At 34.9% G+C, this 23,423-nt stretch overlaps 4 protein-coding genes across 4 annotated transcripts; 3 read left to right on the plus strand and 1 right to left on the minus strand.

The window, feature by feature from the left end:
• The first annotated feature begins 548 nt into the window (after nt 1–548).
• On the plus strand, nt 549–2,907 carry LOC104113126 (large ribosomal subunit protein uL14). The gene is made up of 4 exons (XM_009623226.4): nt 549–692; nt 826–1,110; nt 2,411–2,452; nt 2,622–2,907. Exons 1-4 carry the CDS (start codon nt 680–682, stop codon nt 2,702–2,704), a joined length of 423 nt encoding a protein of 140 aa, XP_009621521.1. The 5' UTR covers nt 549–679; the 3' UTR covers nt 2,705–2,907.
• Nucleotides 2,908–7,071: 4,164 nt separating this feature from the next.
• LOC104113125 (CRIB domain-containing protein RIC6-like) lies at nt 7,072–9,851 on the plus strand. Its single transcript, XM_009623225.3, has 4 exons — nt 7,072–7,349; nt 7,757–7,857; nt 8,322–8,418; nt 9,224–9,851. The coding sequence occupies exons 1-4, from the start codon at nt 7,292–7,294 to the stop codon at nt 9,649–9,651; spliced, it is 684 nt and encodes a 227-aa protein (XP_009621520.1). The 5' UTR covers nt 7,072–7,291; the 3' UTR covers nt 9,652–9,851.
• Nucleotides 9,852–10,077: 226 nt separating this feature from the next.
• On the minus strand, nt 10,078–15,644 carry LOC104113124 (succinate--CoA ligase [ADP-forming] subunit beta, mitochondrial). Its single transcript, XM_009623224.4, has 12 exons — nt 15,399–15,644; nt 14,574–14,684; nt 14,364–14,475; nt 13,648–13,712; nt 13,371–13,448; nt 12,002–12,076; nt 11,744–11,896; nt 11,467–11,601; nt 11,191–11,355; nt 10,868–10,990; nt 10,427–10,498; nt 10,078–10,297 (listed from the first exon to the last, which is right to left on the minus strand). Exons 1-12 carry the CDS (start codon nt 15,498–15,500, stop codon nt 10,223–10,225), a joined length of 1,266 nt encoding a protein of 421 aa, XP_009621519.1. The 5' UTR covers nt 15,501–15,644; the 3' UTR covers nt 10,078–10,222.
• Nucleotides 15,645–18,067: 2,423 nt separating this feature from the next.
• Nucleotides 18,068–19,363, plus strand: LOC138894898 (uncharacterized). The gene has a single exon (XM_070179633.1). The coding sequence runs from the start codon at nt 18,068–18,070 to the stop codon at nt 19,361–19,363; it is 1,296 nt and encodes a 431-aa protein (XP_070035734.1).
• The last annotated feature ends 4,060 nt before the right edge of the window (nt 19,364–23,423 follow it).

Genomic DNA, 23,423 nt, shown 5'->3' on the forward strand with positions numbered 1-23,423 from the left:
AACCTCCCCATGATCTTCCTCCATGATCTCAAATGCTTAATGACATATTCAATGATATATTTTTTCACTTTTCATGCTTATATAAAGGCCTTGTAATAGATGGAAAGATCACACAATTGAAGAAGAAACAAGAATCTCTCCGCTCTTTCTTTCTATATCTCTTAGCTTATTTTTTCTTGTTCTATATTATTATTTTGAGCTATATTTCATAACACCATATCAATAATTCATGCATAACTAGTTTGCGAATCAAACGAGCCCTTGGAGTCTTTTGTGTTTTTCCTTTATGAACACACATATGCACGTACGCGCACACGCACATAAAAAGGATTAAAAAGGAAGGCATTTTTACGTAAATAGCCTATTGGATTCATATTTTTTTTAACCAGTATAAATTATACACGCTTATACACCAATTAATTTTTAATTTACGCGATTGAATGGACAACTATTTAGGTTAAAAAGCCAGTCACGTTGGGCCAGACCAGACAGCAGGCCTTATCTTCAATCTCAAATGGGCCTAACCAGCTCAAGAGAGAGCATAGGACCAAGGCCCAGTAACCTAAAACACTTTTTGCAAATACAAGCTGCATATAAAACCCTAGCTCCTCCGATTCCTCTCATTCTTAGGGTTTGGAGGCATAAAGAGAGAGGGAGCAGCTGAGCAAGACCGTCAACAATGTCGAAGAGAGGTAAATCGCACAATCATTTCTCAATTACAACTATCCTCTACTATTAATTTTGTTCGATTTAATTTACGTTTCAATCCTTAACTTATTCAATCTAATTTATATGTTCTATTTCTGCAAATGTATCTTTGTTAAGGTCGCGGAGGTTCCGCGGGGAACAAATTCAGGATGTCACTGGGTTTGCCGGTGGCAGCTACCATTAACTGCGCCGATAACACTGGTGCAAAGAACCTTTACATCATTTCGGTGAAAGGTATCAAAGGAAGGCTTAACAGGTTGCCATCAGCTTGTGTAGGTGACATGGTCATGGCTACAGTGAAGAAGGGTAAGCCCGATCTCAGGAAAAAGGTTATGCCAGCTGTCGTTGTTCGTCAGCGCAAGCCCTGGCGCCGAAAGGATGGTGTTTTCATGTACTTCGAAGGTATATATTTTATAATAGTTAATCGTTTTTGTTGTCTGTAATTTAGAAATATAGTTTATATTTTGCATCAATTATGGGATGTCATGTGAAAAATAATCTAACTTTTTAGTCATTGGCTTGTAGATTATACATTACACCATGAACTGTTTACTTAATAAAAAGAATTTACTCCATTGAGATACAGGCTTACACCATTCGAAACCTGGTTATTGTTTTGAAAAGCTCAGATCAATTTACAGTGAACTTTTTCATTTATAAATTGTTAGGTTTTATTATTTGAAAGAATGCATATTCGGGTTTTGGATTGCAAAATAGTGGAGAGCTTCTGAATAATAGCTCTGAAATACTTACAGGTTTTCTGTGGGGTGCCCTTCAAATCTAAAGCCTTAAACAACAAATGAAAAATGACATCATAGTACGGATTTGTTGCTGTTCTAAGTGGATCTTTTTTCTTCTGAAAAGTGATTTTTTGATCCTCTCTTTTGAGCCAATTTTCGCTTTCTAGAAGCTAACCCATTTCGTCTCTTTCGGTCACAAATTCGCCTCCAAATGCCATTGCATTTTTGCGCTCACTTTCTCTTTTCCTTATAAAAAGAAATAAATTTACTCAATATATATTACAGCATGGCCCTTATGATGTGAAATTATTAGGAAGTATGCTATTCTCCTGGCAGTTTCATTTTTATGTGTTTTCTTTAGGTTAGTGGAGAGTTCTAATCTGAGAATCATGTGTTGGATAACTTTTCATTGTTAATAGGGTATAAAAGTGCCAGGCAGGTGAGATAAGTTTATGAAGGGCAACAATAGGCTAGGAGGTTAGTTTTTAGGCTAAATAATTGAGTATTAAAAATGAGAATATCCTAAGTCTAATGTTGGTTTAAGCAAATAATCTTGTGCAAGAGTTTGCTATATTTGTGGGGTAAAATAACTTCTCCTTGTAATGAGGAAATCACTTATTCTTTTTTGGTGAAAATATATTTATTAGAGAATTTACAATCTTAGGTAACAAGTAAAATCATTTTGCAGAGAAACATTTTTTGTACCAACTGCCAAACATATCTTGGTTATGACCTATGAACCTTTTATGCAATTAATACTATCTTTATTGCTGCAAAAATTAGGAGTAAAGTGAGGAGTGCTACGTCTTTTGTTCTCTTTGTGTGCTAATGTGTGTTGGGTACTCGAGTTGCGTGTATGCTGATGAAGCTGTTGTATTTGAGCTCTTTTAAGCAACTGTTGCAAGTGTCTTACAGCGTATATTAGAACTTGTCGTCTGATGCTTTGATTTTTCCTAATACAGATAATGCTGGTGTAATTGTGAATCCCAAAGGCGAAATGAAAGGTAACTTAACATATTACTTGCACTGCTTTTTTCTAGACCAAATTACACTGAATAACTGTTTTTGGTAATTCACTAGCATTAGTTCAATGCCAGAAATCATTCTTTGTAAAGCCAGATTTTACAAGCTTTCTGTGTTATGCATTTCTTGTTTTCTGTTTTTGTCTTGTAGGATCTGCAATTACAGGGCCAATCGGGAAAGAGTGTGCCGATCTGTGGCCTAGGATTGCAAGTGCTGCTAATGCTATCGTGTAGGAGAGCCTTTGAGTAGTTTGAGATTCTTGTTTTGATGGTTGGTTTAAGTTTTTGGATATCAGATTGCTGTCTTATTAAGAGTTACAGAGTATTAGCTTTGCTCGCTGTGAGAATTTTGCATCAAGAACACAGAACTATTATCTGTTTCTACTGTGTGGTATTTACTTTTTCAGATGAATGCTTTAATCATCTCTTTATCTTAATTTTGTTACTTGGATGAAAACAAGTTTGGTGGGCATTGAGATAAGCACTTTATGCCTTCCCTAACTCTTCAATTAGATCACTTGAATACTGAAAATTCCCTCATTAGGATGATTTTGAGATCTTTCAGTGTTGTACTCTTCCCTGCTTTAAAATGATTGGGTTGAATTTTAAGTTTTATAGAGTGAATATTTGTCATGGTTCATCGAATACATTTAGATGAATTTGAGATATTGTAGGAGAGTGAATTGCTTGTTCCTTATTTTGATATTGTCAATTGACACCCTAGAACAAGGAGAGTCCGACCTGTTCACAATATAACAGGTAGGAGTCTCATGTCTAACCTCACAGTACTAAGTTTTTGTTACTTGTAAAAAAACCCATTTAATTTAAGTAATAGAAATGAGTACTTCATTTCTTGTTAATAATGATAAGTTGATACTGGTCCAACATATTAGTGAACGTTTGTCAATATCTTAATTAAGAGGTGTTCTAAACAATAATGCATCTTTTAAGAGAGATTGTCAATTGATACCCCTGGAATAAGGGTGTGCATCCGGTACTTCGGTTCGGTATTTAAGAATTTCGGTTCGGTATTCCGTCGTTTATCAATTGTGTATATCAAATACCGTATCAAAATATTTTGATATGGTTCGATATTTCTTATTTTGGTTTGGTATGGTTTTGATTTAAACCAAATCTTCAGTGTCTCCCCCACTCCATTAACTAATGTAATCCATGCTGTTTGAGATTCCACCAAAGATCAATCTGATATAGAATCAAAATTTTTGTTTGTTTCCTAATTAAAAAAAATGGTACATAAATTGGTGTATCTGCAGAAAAAAAGCTTTCGATGACTTGATATCCCAAACAAAAGGTCAAAAAGCTTCACCTGAGGCACAAAAAGTGTGATCTTGGTAGAATTGTATATTAGGTTTTTAGACAAGAGTATTTCGATGAAGGCTGGGGGACATACGACATGATACGTAGCACAACCTGAACTCAGCAGGTTCTTATAAAGGCTAAATGTGTTGAGATTGTTTTAACAGGCACAAAGTTAAATGAGGCGGGTAATCCGTAATAGTACAGTTAAGTCAGCTTGATAACGGAAAAACTTTAATTTGCGATTCTTTTTATACAAAAACTGAAATAAAGTAAGAATCTTTTGCAAAGGTCATGATATATAAAACACATTTATAGAATATTATTGAAAGTAGCAGAAATGAGGAGGTTGCGGTGGATGTGCGGGTATACTAGGATAGATAAGATTAGGAATGATGATATTCGGGAGAAGGTGCACGTGGCTCCCATTGATGACAAGATGCGTGAAGCGAGGCTTAAATGATTCGGACATGTTCAGAGGAGAAGCCCAGATGCTCCGGTACGGAGGTGTGAGCGGTTGGTTGTGGAGGACACGAGAAGAGGTAGAGGGCGGCCTAAGAAGTATTGGGGAGAGGTGATGAGGCAGGATATGACGATGCTCCAGATTTTCGAGGACATGACACTTGATAGGAAGATGTGGAGGTCGAGTATTAGGGTTGTAGGTTAGGAAGTAGTTGAGTCGTGCCTTACTTCGTACCATTGTGGGACTAGCCATGTAGAGTTTTTGTCTAAGATAGCTAGTGGCAATGTTGTGTCTTATTATTTTGCTTTTCAGTGCAGGTCCTATTTACTAGCTATCGCTTTTGCTTTGCATCTTTCTTCTAGATTTCATGGTGTTTCTATTTTTCTTATGATTGTTGTGGTTATACTAATATTGTCTTCCTTTGCTTTGCATCTTTCTTCTGGATTTCATGGTGTTCTTATTTTTCCTATAGTTGTTGTTGTGATACTAATATTGTCTCCTTTTTGTCCTTTTGTCTTTTTATTTTTTTGAGCCGAGGGTCTTTCGGAAATAGATTCTCTACTCCTTCGGGGTAGGGGTAAGGTCTGCGTACACACTATTCTCCCCAAACCCCATTAGTGAGATTTTATTGGGTTGTTGCTATTGTTGTTTATAGAATATTATTGAAAGTTTAGGAAATTCAGAACAAGAATAGTTTCTATGCATCTATTTTGTAAATAAAATATGTTCTCTCTACATATTTTATATTCTTAATGTTTAATTAAATTCCAATATTTTAAAATTCTAAGAGTAGAGATGCTATATTTAAGAATATTATGTTGTTACATTCGAATTATGCTTATTCAGTCACAAATTATTTACATTAACACCAGTACATCATGTATACCAAATATCCTATTGCATGATAGTCAAGAATATAATTATTTAACACCTTAGTATTGAATAAGACATGAGTACACAATTTACTCTATCTATTTCTATATTTTTAGAATAGAACGGGGAAAAGGTTGTACAAAGAAGGTAAAATCAAGTTTTGCTATAAGACTAGGCATCACTTTGGGACATTTCACAAAGAAAAAATAACCATTTTGGATATACCAATGCAGATTTCATTTTAGTAAGATAGGCAAGTGTTTTAAGCAATCATTCGGATTTTATCTAAATGGACTGTTAATAAACTAAAACTGATTGAAAATATCAGGGCTCCCCATGGATTAACCCAGCCCATATTGGGTGATAAACAAGTCACCTGACAACAGCTACGACGTTTCCAACTATGCAGCAAAAAAAATAAAGTTGGGCTTGGACTAAACTATTATCGAAATATCAAAAATCCAATACCGTATATCATACCGAATTATCGAAATTTCTGTACCGAAATAAATCGAAATATCGAAAAGACCGAAACCGAAATACCAAATTAATTCGGTTCGATTCGGAATCCGATTTTTCGGATTTTATGTCCACCCCTACCTAGAACAAGGATGAGTCTGATCTGTTTACAATATAACAGGTAGGAGCCTCATGTCTAACCTCACAGTAATAAGTTTTTGTTACTTGTAATAAAAACCCATTTAATTTAAGGAATATAAATGAGTACTTTCATTTCTTGTTAATAATGATAAGTTGATACTGGTCCAACATATTAGTGAACGTTTTTCAATATCTTAATTAAGAGGTGTTCTAAACAATAATGAATCTTTTAATGATGGGATTGGACTGGAATTCTGTATACTAACTTTCTGTTTACTTCAATATTTTTTTTACAATTGCACGAATTCAATTGACAAGTCAAATTAGCGTTTTAAACTTTATGAGTGCGTCAAACATTGCGGTTTGTACGGAACAGAAAAAGATAACCTCACTGCCTCTCCTGCTATTTGGAATGCCATGTTTTATTTCTTAAATAAGTAAACCTTGCTGATATTAGCACAAAAATGTTTATTGTTTAGTAAATTCATGGATAACTAATACTTGCATAACTCTAAAACGACTCCTTAAAGCTTGTTTGGATTGTTGTTACATATGGTTTCATAATCTATCATATTGTATTGTATTCTTTGATGAATACAATGTTTGGATAGATTATATCATTTGTCGTCGTTTCATGATGTCCCGCACCAATTCACAAAATGAAGAATAAATTTGTAATATTACTAAGAAAAAATAGGATACGGAGTAGAATTACTATATAAAAGAGTAGGGTAAAGGATAAAAGATGATTATTTAATAATAAGGAAGGGAAGATGAGAGAAAAAGTAAGGTAACGACGTCACCACACCAAATCCGTCATTACGTAATGACGGATTTAACGATTACGATACAATAAAATTTAAGTAAAAATCAAAACAAACATTGTATTTAATATAATAATATGATACAATACATTAGGTAACAACCATCCAAACAAGCTATTAACGAACAAATAACATTTATATGCCAAAAGTAAAATAATTTCATTTAGTTGATCTATTAATAATATTGTTCCTTTTTAACTCTGCCTACATTATAACAAGCGGGTAGGATTAGAATTATAGCCTAATGGTCGAAATTCCATCTTTAATATTTAATCTTTAATCTTTTATGTGCAGCGTTTGATCCGACAAAATTGACAACAAAATTAAAATCAAAAGACCAAAGAATTTATAGAGGCGAAACTGGAAATTAATGAGTTTTCTTTATTAAATGAAAAGAACAAAATTTGTTTCTAATCCCTAAATATAGGACATGTGTCTGGTTAGTAATGTCCAGCAATTCATTGCCATTAAATGGATAAAAGGAATGCTTTAACAGCATTTTGCTTGTGATAATTAGAGAGGAGTCAAACCTAAAAATTTTGAGGGTTTGAGTCCATTTTCTTGAAATTATTTTTTATTTTTGAGTTTCTGTATCCAAATTCAAAGTACTTTCGTTAATTCTGAATAATACCAAATTCTCCTTTGCATGGATTGCTGAATCTATGAGTTTCATTTACTTTCTTCCTTTCTACTGAAGAAAGGTTTGTAAATCTAAGACCTAAAAGCAATCATTGGCAGCTGAGGATGTCTACGAAGGTGAAAGGCCTTCTAAAAGGCCTTCGTTACATTTCTCAGATATTTGGTGAGGAATGATCATTCATTCTATCATATTTATTTTTCCACCTTTATTTTGTTGGAAATGTTTATTGGATAAGGAGGGTTGCAACAGGTTGACGATAATCATAAAACTATTTTAATTGCGATGAATTATGTTAATACAAAATGAACTAAGTGTAATCAAATAAAGAGAATTTATATTCAAATTCCTAGGTTCAAGTCGTGGGAATGGAGAACCTTTTGATAAAGAATGCTTTGCCTTATTAATGGGCCTATTCGATCATATATCAGGAAAAAATAAATGATGATCTAGTGTTGTGAGATTGTTAGAATTTTACGCGCACCTCATCACCAATCTGAACACACAATATACATACATACACATTTTTATACATAATAATAATAATTATTATTATATGTATGTTGATGCAGATGAGGAGAAAGAAAAAGAAATGCAGATTGGTTTTCCCACAGATGTAAAGCATGTTGCCCATATAGGATGGGATGGACCGTCAACAGATAATCCAAGCTGGGTAAATACTAAGTATTCTTTTTCAATATTATCCTGTCCCTCTTTTTCCCCTGTGTAAATGATCTTAGTCGGACTACAGTCAAACATCTCTTTAACAACTTCGTTTGTTTCGAGTATTTTTGGATGTTATAACAAAGTGTTGTTATATAAAACATATATTATAATATAACATGAAAATTGATTCCGGAAAAGCTTGACTTTTATAGTAAAGTGTTATTATATAGGGATACTATTATAAGTCTAACTGTATATGGCCAGAATCTTTTTCAACTAGAAATAAATGCTTTTACATGCAGAGATAAATTTAGGAATAGGCTCGGTATATAGGTACAGATATATGTATAACTATCTTATAATATATGTTGTTTTAAAAGTTTTTGTATGCATAGTTTAAACCGAAAGTAATAAATTCAATTGAACTCTAGATCGGCTTCGGCTTACATGTTATTGTGGTAAAATGTGCAGATGAAAGAATTCAATGGACCAGGTCAATTTCAGTCAGCTCCTTTGGTTCCTCCAGGAGATCCTAAAGAGAATCCTGAAATAAAATGGGTTTCTGAAGGTTTGTCAACCCTTCACTTATGTAGCTATCAATCTTGGCATTGTTCATTTACTTCAACCTTTAATATTCTAATTAACACCTGCTTTGCACAATTCATTATATCCAAAAAGTACGCTTAGTAGAATTTCCCTAATAGAAATCCTGCTTGTGAGCAGAGGTGGAGCGTGTGGTTTTGGTCGAACCCAGTTATTATTATTCAAACATTATATTAATATTAGAAAATTCATCAAATTTGTATAAATATTTGATGGCGAATCCAGTAACTAAGCTATGGTTCCACGACAAATTTAGAACTCATAAACTTTAAATTCTGGCTCTATCTTTGCTTGTGAGAGGCCATAATGGGTTATTTATTTAATAATTGTGGTGTCAGAACAATTTGATATATATTCTACCAGTACAAATATTAATTAATTCTGCCTAACCAAAATTTAGGTAGATGGAAAAAATCAGTATTATTTGTCTCGACCAAAATTCGAATTCTCGTTTCTCATAGATCATCCTACTTCATTTGTCATTATCACGAAAAAGTGGTAGATACAACAATACTCTATGGCAACAATACTCTACTTCATCTTGTTTAAACTCTATATTTGTACTAAAAAGTTCATTAAATGTCTAAAAATATTTAGCTAAAAATCCAGTTCATTGATTCAGTTATTATTGTATATTAACTTGATATTGTTATAAGAGTTCATATAAACTTAAAATTATGGATCCGCATCTGCTTATGCTAATGCTCATGCATGGATTGCATGCTTCTATTATAATTCATTATGATCCGAGCAATATAATGGAATTGCAGATTCAAACCGAAGGTCCAGAAATGCAAATTCTTCTTCCGCCGGAGATCAACCGGAACAACAACCAAAGTCATCACGGCGTCACTCTTCTAAAGAAAACGGCGGCACTGATTCTCCAAAGAGAGAGTCTTCCAAGTCCCGGCGACACCGTCGGAAAGACTCTACTGACGGTTCCAAACACGGCCGACAAGTCAACCTAGATTCAGCCGCCGGTTCAGAATCTCCGGCGAGAGACCTCCCCGACATCCCTAAAAAATCACGGCGGAAGAAGTCCAAGGAATCCGTCCCCGGCGCCACCGGATCCCGATCGTCGAAGTCTAAAGGATCTTCTTCTAGTACAGCACCACAGTCGGATCACGGGTCGAGACCCGACCAGGGATCTGAAGCTTCAATATTGAATTCGAGAAACAGTGAAAGCATCATTTCATAACAAACACAAGAAAATATTAAAATAAAAAATGTAGCACTCAAATGCCTTTTATCTTTTTCTTTTCCTTTTTTTGATAGTTTAGTAAACTCCATACTTGTTTGGGAACCTCAAAAAGTTCTATTTACGTGTTCATAGAATCTATGTACAATTTAACCTTTACATACCTTGTTCATTATACAGATTCCTTTTTTAATGTAAAATCTCTTCTAGGATAGAGAAAGGGAAAGGAGAAGGGAAAAGATGTTAAACCTTATATATGATATATTTTGTTTATTTAAAAACACTACACACTTCCAATATTAGTACATGTTCTTGTGAAAGAGAGCTAATACTAGTGTTGCACTAATCTAGGTGTGTGAAAGCTGGGTCATAATACCAATGATATAAATGAATTAATAAAAGGAAGCAACAAGCTTATTCCAAGTCTTAGCAAAAAGTGAAGTTCACTGTTTTATTGTAAAATCAAGAATTGCACTCTTCAGATCTTTCCTGGCAAAAAAGGGAGCCAACCAAAAGGCTTACAAATTAGAAGTATAACAAATTTGTTACTGTATCTTTTTTGTTCTTTCAACTAGGCTAAGGCTTTGACAGCTTTTTCAGCCGCATCATCTAAATCCTCGGCAGTTATCAATGTCATGCCACTTTCCTGCACAAAGACAAACCAGGGAAGAAAGTAATTACTACTTGAAACTGGCTTTTCCTACGGAAAACAAAATTAGCAACTGCACAAAGACAAAGCAAAGTTCATGCCCAGAGGACAAAGTTCCCAATTTACCTTCAGAATTCTCTTCCCTTGTTCAACATTGGTGCCTTCCAGACGAACAACCACAGGCACTTTCAGTTGAACCTTAATCACAAACATATAAGAATCAGCACATTATGCACAGAGACTAATTGCAGAAGGATAAAGTTGAACCATTAACACTTTTTTTGGGTTAATAAGTAGAACCATTGACACAATTATCCTTGTAACATTTCTTTGTTTTCCTTTCTCCTTATCTTTTCCTTTCTCCTTATCTTTTCCTTCATATAGGAATGGGGCGAGCAAGTGAAACTTTTAGAGTGAACAAAATTCTTACTCAAAAAGGAACAGAGAGGTGAGTAGAGGAAGTGTTAGATAAATGGGGCAAAACAGAAACCACAAAAAAGGTCCTAAAAGAGAGAACTTGTTGGGCAAACAAAACCCTCACATAATCAGAGAAAAAACAATACTAACCTGTTTGGCAGCATTAACAATACCACTGGCTATCACATCACACTTCATTATTCCTCCAAAGATGTTCACCAAAATTGCTTTCACCTTCTCATCTGCAGTCAAAATTTTGAAGGCCTCCACAACCTACTCCAAGTACAAAAGAGAAATTCAACTTTTTGTGGACTCCAAACTTTTCAACATTTTAACACATCATTAAGACAAAAAATAAGACTTCACTCTAAAGAAACACTTGTTCAGCTCTTACAAAAAGAAAAGCTGGAAACATGCAAATGAGCAACAAAAACAACTATTCTTCACATGTATTATCAAGAAACCACATATACCTGGCCTTCAGTAGCATTTCCACCCACATCTAGAAAATTGGCTGGTGTTCCCCCGTGGAGCTTAATTATATCCATGGTAGCCATTGCCAATCCAGCACCATTAACCATGCAACCAATTTCTCCATCCAAGCCAATATAATTCAAATCTGCTTTAGCAGCAGCAACCTGAGGAGTTAACCAGGGTAGACCAAAAAATGAAAATTTGAACATAGTTGCATCGAGGATGAAAGGTTGGCGCCTTCAGTGACATTCAAATATAGAAAGCATAAGGAATACCTCACGAGGATCCTCTTGCGAAGAATCGCGAAGAGAAAAGATTTCTTTTTGACGGTAAGCAGCATTATCGTCAAAATTGAGTTTTGCATCTGCAGCTACCAGCTTATTATCAGATGTTTCTGCAAGGGGGTTGATCTTCCCAGACAAAAAGTCTAAATTTAGGTATAAATAGGAAGAATTTTTTTCCTAAAGCCATGCTTGTTAAAAACTATTAACCTCAGAAACATTCTGCTAAGTCTCCAGAAGGTGCTTCTGAACAAATGAAGAAAATGCTCACCTCTAACATTGTGCAGTCAGATTCACAGAAAAGTTGGTATAACTTTTTCACTTGTTCAATTGAATCGTTTCTGTCAGCTACTTTTGGAGCCAAACCATCAACAACCTTTGCAGCATCTTCATCAGTGATTCCTTTGAAAACATCAATAGGAACCTGGAAAATACAGATACAGAGAACGTTTATCATTTGACAACACTAGCATCAAAAGGAAATTGCTAAAGCTTGGATGAAATGAGTATTGAAAGACAAAAGTAAAACCTTTATAATCATGTCGGGGAATTTTTCTGCGAGGTCTTCAATGCTGGTCCCACCCTTTCGACAAGCAATAATGAGCTGCAATAAAGAAAGCAATAGCAAGCAGCTTCACAGCCTTAGATCAACTAAAAATTTCAATTTGGTTACTGAAATCCTCTACTTGATCAAGATTACTAATAAAAGAGGGCAGCCAGGTGCACTAAGCTCCCGCTATGCGCGGGGTCTGGGGAAGGGCCGGACACAAGGTTCTATTGTACACAGCCTTACTTTGCATTTCTGCAAAAAGTCGTTTCCACGGCTCGAACCCGTGACCTCCTAGTCACATGGAGGCAACTTTACCAGTTACGCCAAGGCTCCCGCTCATCAAGATTATTAAAAAAGTACAGAATTTTTTTGGGTTAGGCTTTCAGGCCCCAACACCTTCCCCATGAACATTCAATTAATGAGGGAACTCAAATTGAACAGGTTGTTTCCTAGATTATAGAATTACTCTTGAAAGTTGAAGACTTCAGCTTTTTGCCTGACCTTCATAGAACACAAAGGCGGATCCGGGTTCAATCGTTAAGGTTTTTAGCATAGAACCCATTATATTTTTAAAATTATGGGTACAAATCTAATAGTTGTTGCATTTTAGTGAGATTTTACATATAAATGTATGTTCCGCGTCAAAAGTATTGGGTTCATACAAACTCGGCACCTTAAGGCTACATCCGCCTAAAGGATTATGAAAGCAGAGGTTCTCTACTTACCGATCAAATTCTTTCATAAGGTCGTCCTAATGCCAACGTGAATAGCAAGTATGTCTTATTGTTCTTCAATTAAAAATAAGAGTGAGTTCTTTCAAAGGATCCAAACTCATTCATGTCTAGACATCAAGGTCATTTCAATTCAGCACTAAGTAAGGACATAAGCATGCAGCAAGCATGATTACTGTATCTGCATGCATCAGTTAAGCAACATTGAGCTACTTCACTCATAGAACAGAACTACACAATGCAGCACATGTTACTAAATTGGGTTTCATTCAATAGAATCAATACATTCGGGGCAGATACTCTTTTTCTTTTAACCAGGACATTTGGAAAGATACTCGTGCATCAGAATCACAAATGAATTAATATTTAAGAGAACATTGAAAACAAAGAAGCAACATAGGTGGACAGAGAAACTCCTTCATTTTCCACTTCTTTCACACTTAATTTTCTCTCTTTTCTCCTTTAATAATCTCTTTTGGGGGTACTGCAGGGTGTGATGAAAATTTATTAGTAAAAAGTGAGGTTGGCGAGACACTGGACATGGATATAATTCTGAATATACGTTAACAATATATTTAAGTGGGCACAGAAGTGCCCCGGCAAGTTTTGGAACTTACAGGACCAGCAGTTGCACGATCAAGTATAATTGAAAAGTACATTTCATTAACCAAGGACATCTTTTCACATAGGTAAACCTGCAATCAATTAGGTAACAGAGCATCAGAAAATCTATAAATCTTACTGAGTGCTGTAGAACTGTAGTATCATCATTTGATCAAAATTAGTAATTATGAGTTTCTGACAAAATTAAATGAACTCGTAATTATCATCATCAACAAGTGATGTCAATTAAAATGCCTTTGAGGAAAATAAATGTCAATACGAAATCCAAACCTTGCTGACAACTTTTCCTTGAGCTCCAGTTTGTTTAGTAACAAGTATCTGTCCAAGCATTTTAGCTGAAACCAAAAGGCATTCACAATTTGTTCATTAAGAAAATAACCATAACAAATAAAAAAAGTAACCTGACAGTGGTAATAATAAACTATAGGGACAGGAAATGCATATTCTAGCAAGAATAAAAATGTTATGGCTTATTAACAGCCCTGCAAAATAATTTTGATATTGCCCATCTCAGAAGTCCAGCAAACTCCTTGAGGATAGAAAGCACGTGTCCTTAAGGCCTTCAGTGCCCCCAACCCCAAAAGCCCCTTTAGGGACAAATTGAAGGTCCATCTCTTAACTGCTTGTCCATTTCAAGCAAAGATGCCCATAGATCAGTTTCAAATGCAAGGATAAATGAACATCAGAAGCACAAATGCCACCAGAAAAGTTTAAAACCATATAATTGAGCCCCAAGAGAAAAATAATGATATGCCTGCTGTTAGGAACCTCTTAAGATCTCAAGAGTAGTGTTCCTAGCTAGTTTGCACGAAAAAATTGTTATCAAGTCAAGCACAGTTGTCCGTTCATTTCCAATAAGATGCTAGATATCTCGGACAGTTGACGAAACCTAATGATACAACTACAACTCATACAGAAGTAACTTCATTTTATTCACGTTAATGAAATTATTCTACAAAAATATAGTAAAGGACGATCTTCAATACCGGCAATCTCTTCAGCCTGATCAGCCTTGACAATATGAACTCCGCCCTGAAATCCATTTTTGAATGTTCCAAGGCCACGTCCACCAGCAAGGACTTGTGATTTAACAACCACCTGCATCACCAAAAGCAAAGAGTAGAAAGCATTTACCTTACCCTTAGCTGTAGCAAAGAGATCAGAGTTTACAACAGATACTGCTTCGTTCGAACTACCTCGTTTTGGTTGGGGAGCACATCTTGAATTGCTTTTTTCACTTCACTAAGGGAAGCAACAGCAACACCTTTCGGCACATTGATCCCATATTTGCCCATCAACTCAGCTCCCTAATATCATATCAAGCAAAACTTCAAAACCATATATCATGAAAAATCTGCACCATTAGTTGATGATAAAAAGTTCCACACTCTGCATTTTCAGAACCGTGGCGAATATGATATGTTAGTAGTGGCCGGTAGCCTTGAACTAAATATATCTATACTTGAACAATAAAAAAATTAGGATTAAAGTTATATGCAGCGACAGCGTATATGAAATTTCACAATTTTACTCCATCACTACAATTTAACTGGTTATAGTAAGTTATCAGTTTATTTTTCAAGTTGCTATATCAGGTTTGTTATGAAGACTTACGCATTATTTTAGGTCAATTTAACCTGATAGTGTACAAAAATTATAGCTCAATGCGCAAATATTGCATGTTGGCTTGAACTCTATATTTCTACATGAACATTTTTCTTTAAAAAAAATTATGAATTTGTACTAGATTCAAAACTCTGCATCTACTAATTCAAAATTTCACAAGCCTCTCCTCTCGAAATAGCGGAGTTCTCAGCTACAAATTATCTCTATTTTACATCTCGATTTTAAAAAAGTCACAAAAAAACAAAATTATTTGGAATTATAATGAAATATGTCCAAATCAAGCAGAATATATATACACAGAGGATTCAGTCTAACTAGTTTGGGATTAAAGCTTAGTTGATTTGATTTATAGATTAAGAACATCTCACTTTACAGATAGGGGGAAGGGAAGTGACCTGATACTCGTGGATGTTGAGGCGGCGGAGCTGTTGCTGCTGCCATTTTCCGGCAACTGAGAGAGACTGATTGGCAAGTTTGCGCAGCATTCCTCTCACCATTTTTTCAGATCCTCTACGCGATCGAAATGTATAATAGAATCGGAACCCTAATACTGAAGCGAAAAAAAAAGGTCGTAGTATACTTTTTATGACCAGCTTGTTTTTGGTTTTCTTTCCCCGTTGATTATTCCCTGGTCTGCACCTTCTATAGATTCAAACTAACGGGATTAATTAAAAATAAAAATATCTCTTTTAACATGAAAAATAGTTACTTTACTTTAAATGGTTTTCTAAATGTAAAAAAATGTTGATCTTTCTAAAACATGTTAATAAGGAAAGAAAGTATAATCTAAAATGGATTAAAAAGAATATAATTTGTAGTTTCTACAACAACAACAACCCAGTAGAATCTCACTAGTGGGTCTGGGAGGTTAGAGTGTAAGCAGACCTTACCCCTACCCCGAAGGGATAGAGAGACTTTTTTCAGGAGACCCTCGGCTCAGAGACATAATTTGTAATTTCTGAGTAGCTAAATTCTAATATAAGAGAATGATTAAGTTTGATTTAACTCTAAAGAATAGTTAATTAAATTAGATAAGCCAAATGTTACCATCAATAACTCGATAGAAACAATCAAGTTATTAGCTGCACAAGATATTCAATAATATAGAAAGAAATTTAATTTTCTTTATATTGGATTAGTACAAGTGACAGTCAAACCTTTATAGAGATTAGGTTTAGATACCCATTTCTGTCTCTTATTAAGAGATGACAGACTACTCAACTTTGATGATTCATTATTAGGAGTTCTACAAAGTAAGCTAGCCCAAGGCCCGGTATACTTTAATTGTTATTCAAATTTTTCAGTTGATATAAATGACCAGAATGTTTTGGATACATTAACTCTTAATATAAAAACAAAAAATATGAATAGCAAAGTTAATACAAGAGAAATAGATGTAATATATAGAGTGTATTACAGATTAATGAAAATAATTTTAGCCCCGGTTTGAAAGAAGAAGAAGGTTTAGTAAAAGACATTCTTCTACTGGAAGAAGCTTCACTAGCAGAGCCTGATCTTAAGCACTTTAAGTCAATGGCTCCTGTTGGATATTGAATGACTTGTTCGATGAAAGAACTCTCGTGTTCATATTTTGGTTGGGTGATGGCATTAAAACTCCATTCATCTTTTGTTAAAATTTTATCCCATTGAACCATTCTGGGGACGAAAGTGTTACTATGTTCTTGATTCTCTTTAATGAGCATAGTAACTCCTTTATTACTTTCGATTTTAGCTTTTGGGGCTAAAGTTGTTTTCATTAGTCTGTAATACACTCTATATATTACAGCTATTTCTCTTGTATTAACTTTGTTATTCATATTTTTTGTTTTATATTAAGAGTTAATGTATCCAAAACATTATGGTCATTTATGTCAACTGAAAAGTTTGGATAACAATTAAAGTATACTGGGCCTTGGGCTAGGTTACTTTGCAGAACTCCTAATAATGAATCATCAAAGTTCAGTAGTCTATCATCTCTTAATAAGAGACAGAGAGGGGCAGTGTTTAAAAAAGCGCTCGCTTCATCGCTTTAAGCGAGAAGCGAGGTGAAGCGTGAAAGGCAGCGCTTCAGCTTGCTGAAGCGACTCAGGTCAGTAAAAGCGACCGCTTCTCTGTACAAAGCGAGAAGCGGGGAAAGCGAAGCGAAGAGAAGAAGCGTCCGCTTCTCTGTATTAAAATACCCAACCCTATTTTATTAAAAATAAATTTTTTGGATTAAACACTGATCTTCAACAACAGCGACTAGTATTCTTCAACTTCCAACAACAGCGACTTCTTCTTCATCTACTTCTGATTTCTGAAAGCATCTCAAATCATCAACTAGGGTTGTTCTTCTTCTTCTTCTTCAACTTCAAGTTCAAGACTTCAAGACTTCAACAGGTATGTTCTGAACTTCTGATTTCCATTCTTCTTCTTCTTCTTCTTATTCTTTTTCTTTCTAAACGTCCAAAAAGCAGCAAAATGCTGGCGAATTTTTTCCAGAATTTTACTGCCCAATTTTTCCAGAATTTTACTGCCTAATTTTTCCAGAATTTTACTGCCCAATTTTTCCAGAATTTTACTGCCCAATTTTTCTAGTTATTAATAGAGAATTCCTATGATTTTTTATATCCTTTATAGTTTATTCTTAGTTCTTATTGCCTTTCTTATGTGTTATGTAGTTGTTCTTTTAATGGCGCCAAAAGAAGATAGGAAAGATCCGGCTTGGGCTTACTCTGAAAGAGTTTGTGAGACCAACAAGATGGCAATTAGATGTCTTTTTTGTGACAAGATTTCAAATGGAGGAATTTATCATCAAAAAGCGCATCTAATCGGCGGTGATCCAAATGTCGCATCTTGTCCTAAAGTTCCGTCGCATGTGAAGGAAGATTTGAAAGCATTCCTTCATAAAAAGAGAGAGTTAAAGACTCAACTGATTCATGAACAAGAACTGTATAATCTTGATGACGATGATGAAACAGAAGAAGATGACGATGCTTCGTCGCTTCCACCAAAATCACAAAAGCGGGGAAGGATGCAACCAATGTCTTCTAGTTGTTGATCTACTGGCAAGACCAAAGGTCCTATGGATTGTTACTTCTCGCAAAAATCTAGAGATAAGGAAGGAAAAAGTGGTAATCCTCAAATTGATGCCAAAACGATTTTGAGGGATCGTGCAATTACAATGTTTGTGCGATGGATGTATGATGCAGGTCTTCCTTTTAATTGTGTTAATTATACTGACACTTTTTCTGCTTTTATTGAGGCCGTAGGCCAATATGGTCCAGGAATGAAGCCTCCAACATATCATGAAGTTAGAGGGCCATATCTAAAAAAAGAGGTGGCAGAGGTGAACAAAATCGTGGAGGAGCACAAAGTAGAATGGAACAAGTTTGGTTGTTCCATTATGATGGATAAGTGGACGGCAAGAAATGGAAAAATGATCATCAATATCTTGGTGAATTCTCCTAAGGGAAGCCTGTTTCTTGAGTCCGTTGATGCAAGCGACTCTTCGACTGATTCAACCAAAATGTACTCCTTGTTCAAGAGTACAATAGACTCTATTGGAGCAGAAAATGTTGTTCAAGTTGTCACGGACAACGCCAGTGAAAATGTTAAAGCTGACGATTTGATGTCTGCTGGGTACCCGCATATTTATTGGACTCCGTGTGCAGCACATTCCATTAATTTGATCTTCGGTGACATTTTTAAGGAAAGACCCTTTAGTTCAATCTTTAATCAGGCAATTAGAGTGCATTCCTATATTGTTCAAAGGCCTTTGTTATTGAATATGATGAAGAGATTCACTAAACAAAGAAGCTTGGTAAAACCCGCAAAGACAAGATTTGCTACTGCTTTCTTGACTTTGCATAGGATGTATGAGCAAAAAAGCAATTTGAAGAAGTTGTTTGTTTCAGATGAGTACACTAATAGTGCCTATGGAAGGGAAGCTCGAGGGAGAGAATCTGCAGATATTATACTTTCTCCTTTATTCTGGAATAATGTGGTTCATGCATTGAAGATTGGTGGTCCTTTAGTTAAAGTGCTTCGTTTGGTGGATGGGGAGCAAAGGCCACTAATGGGCTACCTGTACGAAGCAATGGATAGGGCAAAGGAGGCTATTCAAGTCTCGTTTAGTGATAAAAGAAAATACAAAAGAGTCTTTGAGATCATAGATAAATGGTGGGATAGTAAGCTTCATAGCCCTTTGCATGCAGCTGGACTTGTTTTGAACCCGGAACTGTTTTATGACAATGAAGAAAGGATTCTAGGAGATGAACCTTTGTGGAATGGATACTATGAATGTATTGAGACGTTGATACCTGAAGAATCCGTGCAAGATAAAATAACAGAGCAATTTAGTATTTATAGAAACGCTTAGCAATTTTTTGGAAAAACACATGGCGATTAGACAAAGAAAGACGAAGTCACCAGGTGAGCGAGTGCTTATATGTTGTTTTATAGTTAATAAGTTATTTCTTTATCAATATTATGTTTTGAAAATTTGTTCTACTTCTACAGTTGAATAGTGGAAGCAATATGGCCATTCCACTCCGGATTTACAAAAGTTTTCCATCAAGGTTCTAAGTCTAACATATAGCTCATCCGGGTGTGAAAGGAATTGGAGCGTGTTTGAACATGTAAGAACTAAGAAGAAAGATTTAGTATATTGAGATAATTAAATTATATCTCAATTGTCCTAAACTTACTAATTACTTATTATTTGTAGATTCATACCAAAAAAAGGAACAAACTAACCTTGAAGCGTCTCAATGATCTAGTATTCATTAAGTACAATAGAACATTGAGGCGTTGTTACAACGCTCGCAATGTAATTGATCCAATTAGTTTGGACAACATCGATGATGCTAATGAATGGCTAACTGGAGTCCCGGAAGATCATGCAGACGAAGAAGTATTTGAGGAAACTTCTGATTTCACTTGGGGTAATGTTGCGGAGGCGCGTGGAATTGGGGAGAGGATTTATGGTTTGAGGGGGAGTACCTCAACTTCAAGTTCACAGAGGAAGGGAAAAGAGGCAGCTATTTTGTCCCTAGTTGATGAAGAAGAATAAGTTGAAGAAGATGACGAGCAATATAATAATGATAGTGGAATACAAGAATTTGACAATCTTATAGAAGAATAGGATGCTCATTTTGTGCTTTAATTGATGCTACTATTTAGTTTTTACATTGAAGTATTGAACATTTGCTTATAATTACATGTATTGTCTATGCAATATTATTATTATTATTATTATTATTTTTTAAATTTCGCTTCACTTCAAAAAAGCGAGTGCTTCGCTTCTCGCTTCTCGCTTTAAGCGAAATGGGGTTTGTCGCTTTTTCTCGCTTCACGCTCTTCACAATACTGGGGAGGGGTATCTAAACCTAATCTATATAAAGGTTTGACTGCCACTTGTATTAATCTAATGTGAAAGAAATTAAATTTCTTTCTATATTGTTGAATATCTTGTGCAACTAATAACTTGATTGTTTCTATCGAGTTATTGATGGCAACAGTTGATTCACAAGTTTTGATGGTATAATTTTTTATAAAATCAAACTTACCATTATGATATATCGTACTATCGGATTCTCTTGGAATACTCCAGTTTTGTAAATCATTTTTAATTTTGGCAATATTCATTACTGCCAGAGATTGGTTTATGTCATTAAGAATTTTACTCTTATCTGAATTATTCATTTTAAAGCTGGGTTGTGCACCTATTGATATAAATTTTTATTGCCTTTAAATTAAAAATAATATAAGTTTTTTGGTTTTTATAACCAGTTAAAGCTAGTTTGCAATTTTTTATTTCTTCTGAAATTTCTAACAGAGTTTGTTTTCTTGGTTTAATCAAAATAAGGTCTTTATAAACTTGAATATTATAATTAGCACAAAAAAAAAATTCTATCAATTTTTCTTAATTGCTTTAAAAGCAACAATTTGTTTTTATTATAAAATTTTATTCTTTTAAAAGAAGGATGTCTTTTCATTAAAAGAAACTTTTTAAAGTTTTACCAATATTTGAGAAGCATACTATCTTTAAGGCGTAAGTCTACTTTCTCTGTTATCTTATCATGTATTATTAGACATAATAGGTCTATAATGTTCTTAACTGTATAGTGTCTACTATTTATCCTCTTCTTTACTTACTGATCTATTTCTTAAGTTATCTTGGTCGTGTTCTTAGTTCTTAGTTATCTTGGGGGTTGGGGATTAAACTTGTTAACTGTGTCTTGTTGTGTCCTATCTCTGGCGACACTCTCTAGCCTATGGACAACGGCAACTGACGGCAGTTTAATAAGATTTAATCAACATCCTACAAGGATCCCTCACACTATGAACATTTAACAGTAACCTCACACTAGAGAATAAGATCTGAAGCTTTGAAGAAGATGAACAGTAAACCTATGCAGAGATGAACAATATAGAATAATTAAGATCTATTACATGAATATGATAACAAGATTTCGACGAACCCTAAAGACAGTATGAAAGTTTTAGCCTCTCATACTCAGCAACATGGCTCTGATACCATTAAGAGAGATCTAGGTTTTATCATTTAAACTGATAAAATAAATGCGGAATTAAAATAGTAAGACAAAAATACTTACTTGATGAAAGCTTTATTCAAACATAAGTAAACATTTTACAAAGGAGAGAAAGGATAGAAATAAAATCTTTGGAATTTTTCTGATTTATTTGATTACAATTTTGAAAGTCTTATATAGACTTCTGAAAATTCGTTGAGTTAATCTCAACCTTACAAATGGACGATCCTAGCTTGCTGTCTTTTACTTTGCTGAAAGGCCGTCTTCTGCTTTGCTGAAGGGGTAGGTACTATTTTTGTCCTTTGTGGTTGTCTTTGTCAAGTGACTCTTTCTTTTTTGAAGAGTCGTTTTGCCTTTTGAAAAAGCTACTTTGTTTTGTCGGGTGAGATATCTGACTTTTGTGAAAGGTCGGATGCTATTCTTCATCTGCATAGGTACGGTAGGCTTGAGCTATACCCTGTGGGTCTTCCATGTCTCCGTTGTGTTGATTCTTTGTTGAGGAGGATGTTGATGCTGCTTCTAGCATGGCTTGTACTTCTACTGGGCTTGCTGTATCAATATTAGCTAAGACTTCTAAGAGTCTCTTTTTTAAATCTGATTTGGAACTGGTTGATCCCATTTTGTTGATTGGCTTTGGTTTCTTAATCTTTCTGGATTCAGGAACCCATCCTTTGATTTTTGGTATTTTGACTAAATATTTAATACGTTCGATTTCTTCAATTTCGAATGACCAACTGATTATATATGAAATTCTTTTTGCAAAATAATATTTGCAGATTTTAATATGATCAGATAGAGTAGAAATCTCCTGTTCTTTTTGGAATCTCTCATAGAGGGTGTGAAAGCTTCGGGGCATTGATTGCTCTGTTTCACCAAATGTTTTCCACCAGTCGTAGAACCATCTTGGTATGACTGATTTTGCTGCTTGTTCGCTGTACTTTACGAACCATGTGTGTGAGCCTGGACATAGGTAAATAAAATTGTACCAAGCGTCCATGTAATCTTTGAAATTATAGGTTTGGGGCCGGTATTGTAAAGAGAGCACAATCGGGATGTGTAATGATCCATTCCCCATTCAAAAGGGCTAATAATTTTGTTAATAGTAAATCTTGAATACCTAATACTGTCGGGATCTTTGTCATCTCGTAGCGTATGCTTAAAAGTGACTGATCCTGTATCTGTAAGGATTAATTCACAATACCTCCTTATTTTTAGGGGGTCACTGGTTTCAACGTAGTTTCTATTGGTATAGCAAGGTGTCACGACCCAAAATTCAACTAGTCGCGATGGCACCTGACCCAACTCACTAGGTAAGACAATTACCAACTATCCAATTCCAATGAAATTAATAAGGTAATTAATTAAAAGAAAATAGATAAAACCAATACATTTCCTCAAGAACTAGTAGTACAAATCATGAGCTTCTAAGATTAGAATTTACAAAACTGATATGAAATAATACATCATCTGTTTGAAATGTACATGAACAGATTGTTATAAATCTAAGGCTACCACGAACAAGAGGCAACTACAACCGAAATGCAGGTATATCTTCAGATCCAGCTCCTAACGAACACAGCAACATCAGCAGCCAACATCTGCACGCAAAGTACAGAAGTATAGTATGAGTACAACCAATCCCATGTACTCAATAAGTAACAAACCTAGCCTTAGGTTGAAAGTAGTGACGGGCTTGTACCAAGGTCGGGTCCAAAATTAATAGTCCACAACAGTCCATAACCACGTAAAGCAAATAATACAAGTAGTAACTCAAAGATAAAATTCTCAGCTAAATCATAATTTCAAAAAAAATATTTCTTCCTTTCAAGTACATCAGTGAAAACCCAAATCGTTTACCGAAGTTGCCAAAAATCTGAATAAGTT

Source organism: Nicotiana tomentosiformis, chromosome 6 (assembly GCF_000390325.3).
Source record: "Nicotiana tomentosiformis chromosome 6, ASM39032v3, whole genome shotgun sequence".
Lineage (NCBI taxonomy): Eukaryota > Viridiplantae > Streptophyta > Magnoliopsida > Solanales > Solanaceae > Nicotiana > Nicotiana tomentosiformis.

Coding starts and splice junctions, on each gene's coding strand:
- LOC104113125 (XM_009623225.3), top strand. CDS start 7,292: ATGTCTACGAAGGTGAAAGGCCTTCTAAAAGGCCTTCGTTACATTTCT. Junction 7,350..7,756: donor TTACATTTCTCAGATATTTG/GTGAGGAATGAT, acceptor ATGTTGATGCAG/ATGAGGAGAAAGAAAAAGAA. Junction 7,858..8,321: donor CAACAGATAATCCAAGCTGG/GTAAATACTAAG, acceptor TAAAATGTGCAG/ATGAAAGAATTCAATGGACC.
- LOC104113126 (XM_009623226.4), top strand. Junction 1,111..2,410: donor TGTTTTCATGTACTTCGAAG/GTATATATTTTA, acceptor TTCCTAATACAG/ATAATGCTGGTGTAATTGTG. Junction 2,453..2,621: donor TCCCAAAGGCGAAATGAAAG/GTAACTTAACAT, acceptor TTTGTCTTGTAG/GATCTGCAATTACAGGGCCA.
- LOC138894898 (XM_070179633.1), top strand. CDS start 18,068: ATGGATTGTTACTTCTCGCAAAAATCTAGAGATAAGGAAGGAAAAAGT.
- LOC104113124 (XM_009623224.4), bottom strand. CDS start 15,500: ATGGTGAGAGGAATGCTGCGCAAACTTGCCAATCAGTCTCTCTCAGTT. Junction 13,713..14,363: donor TCAGGCTGAAGAGATTGCCG/GTATTGAAGATC, acceptor TTTTGGTTTCAG/CTAAAATGCTTGGACAGATA. Junction 11,602..11,743: donor CTGACTGCACAATGTTAGAG/GTGAGCATTTTC, acceptor TTGTCTGGGAAG/ATCAACCCCCTTGCAGAAAC.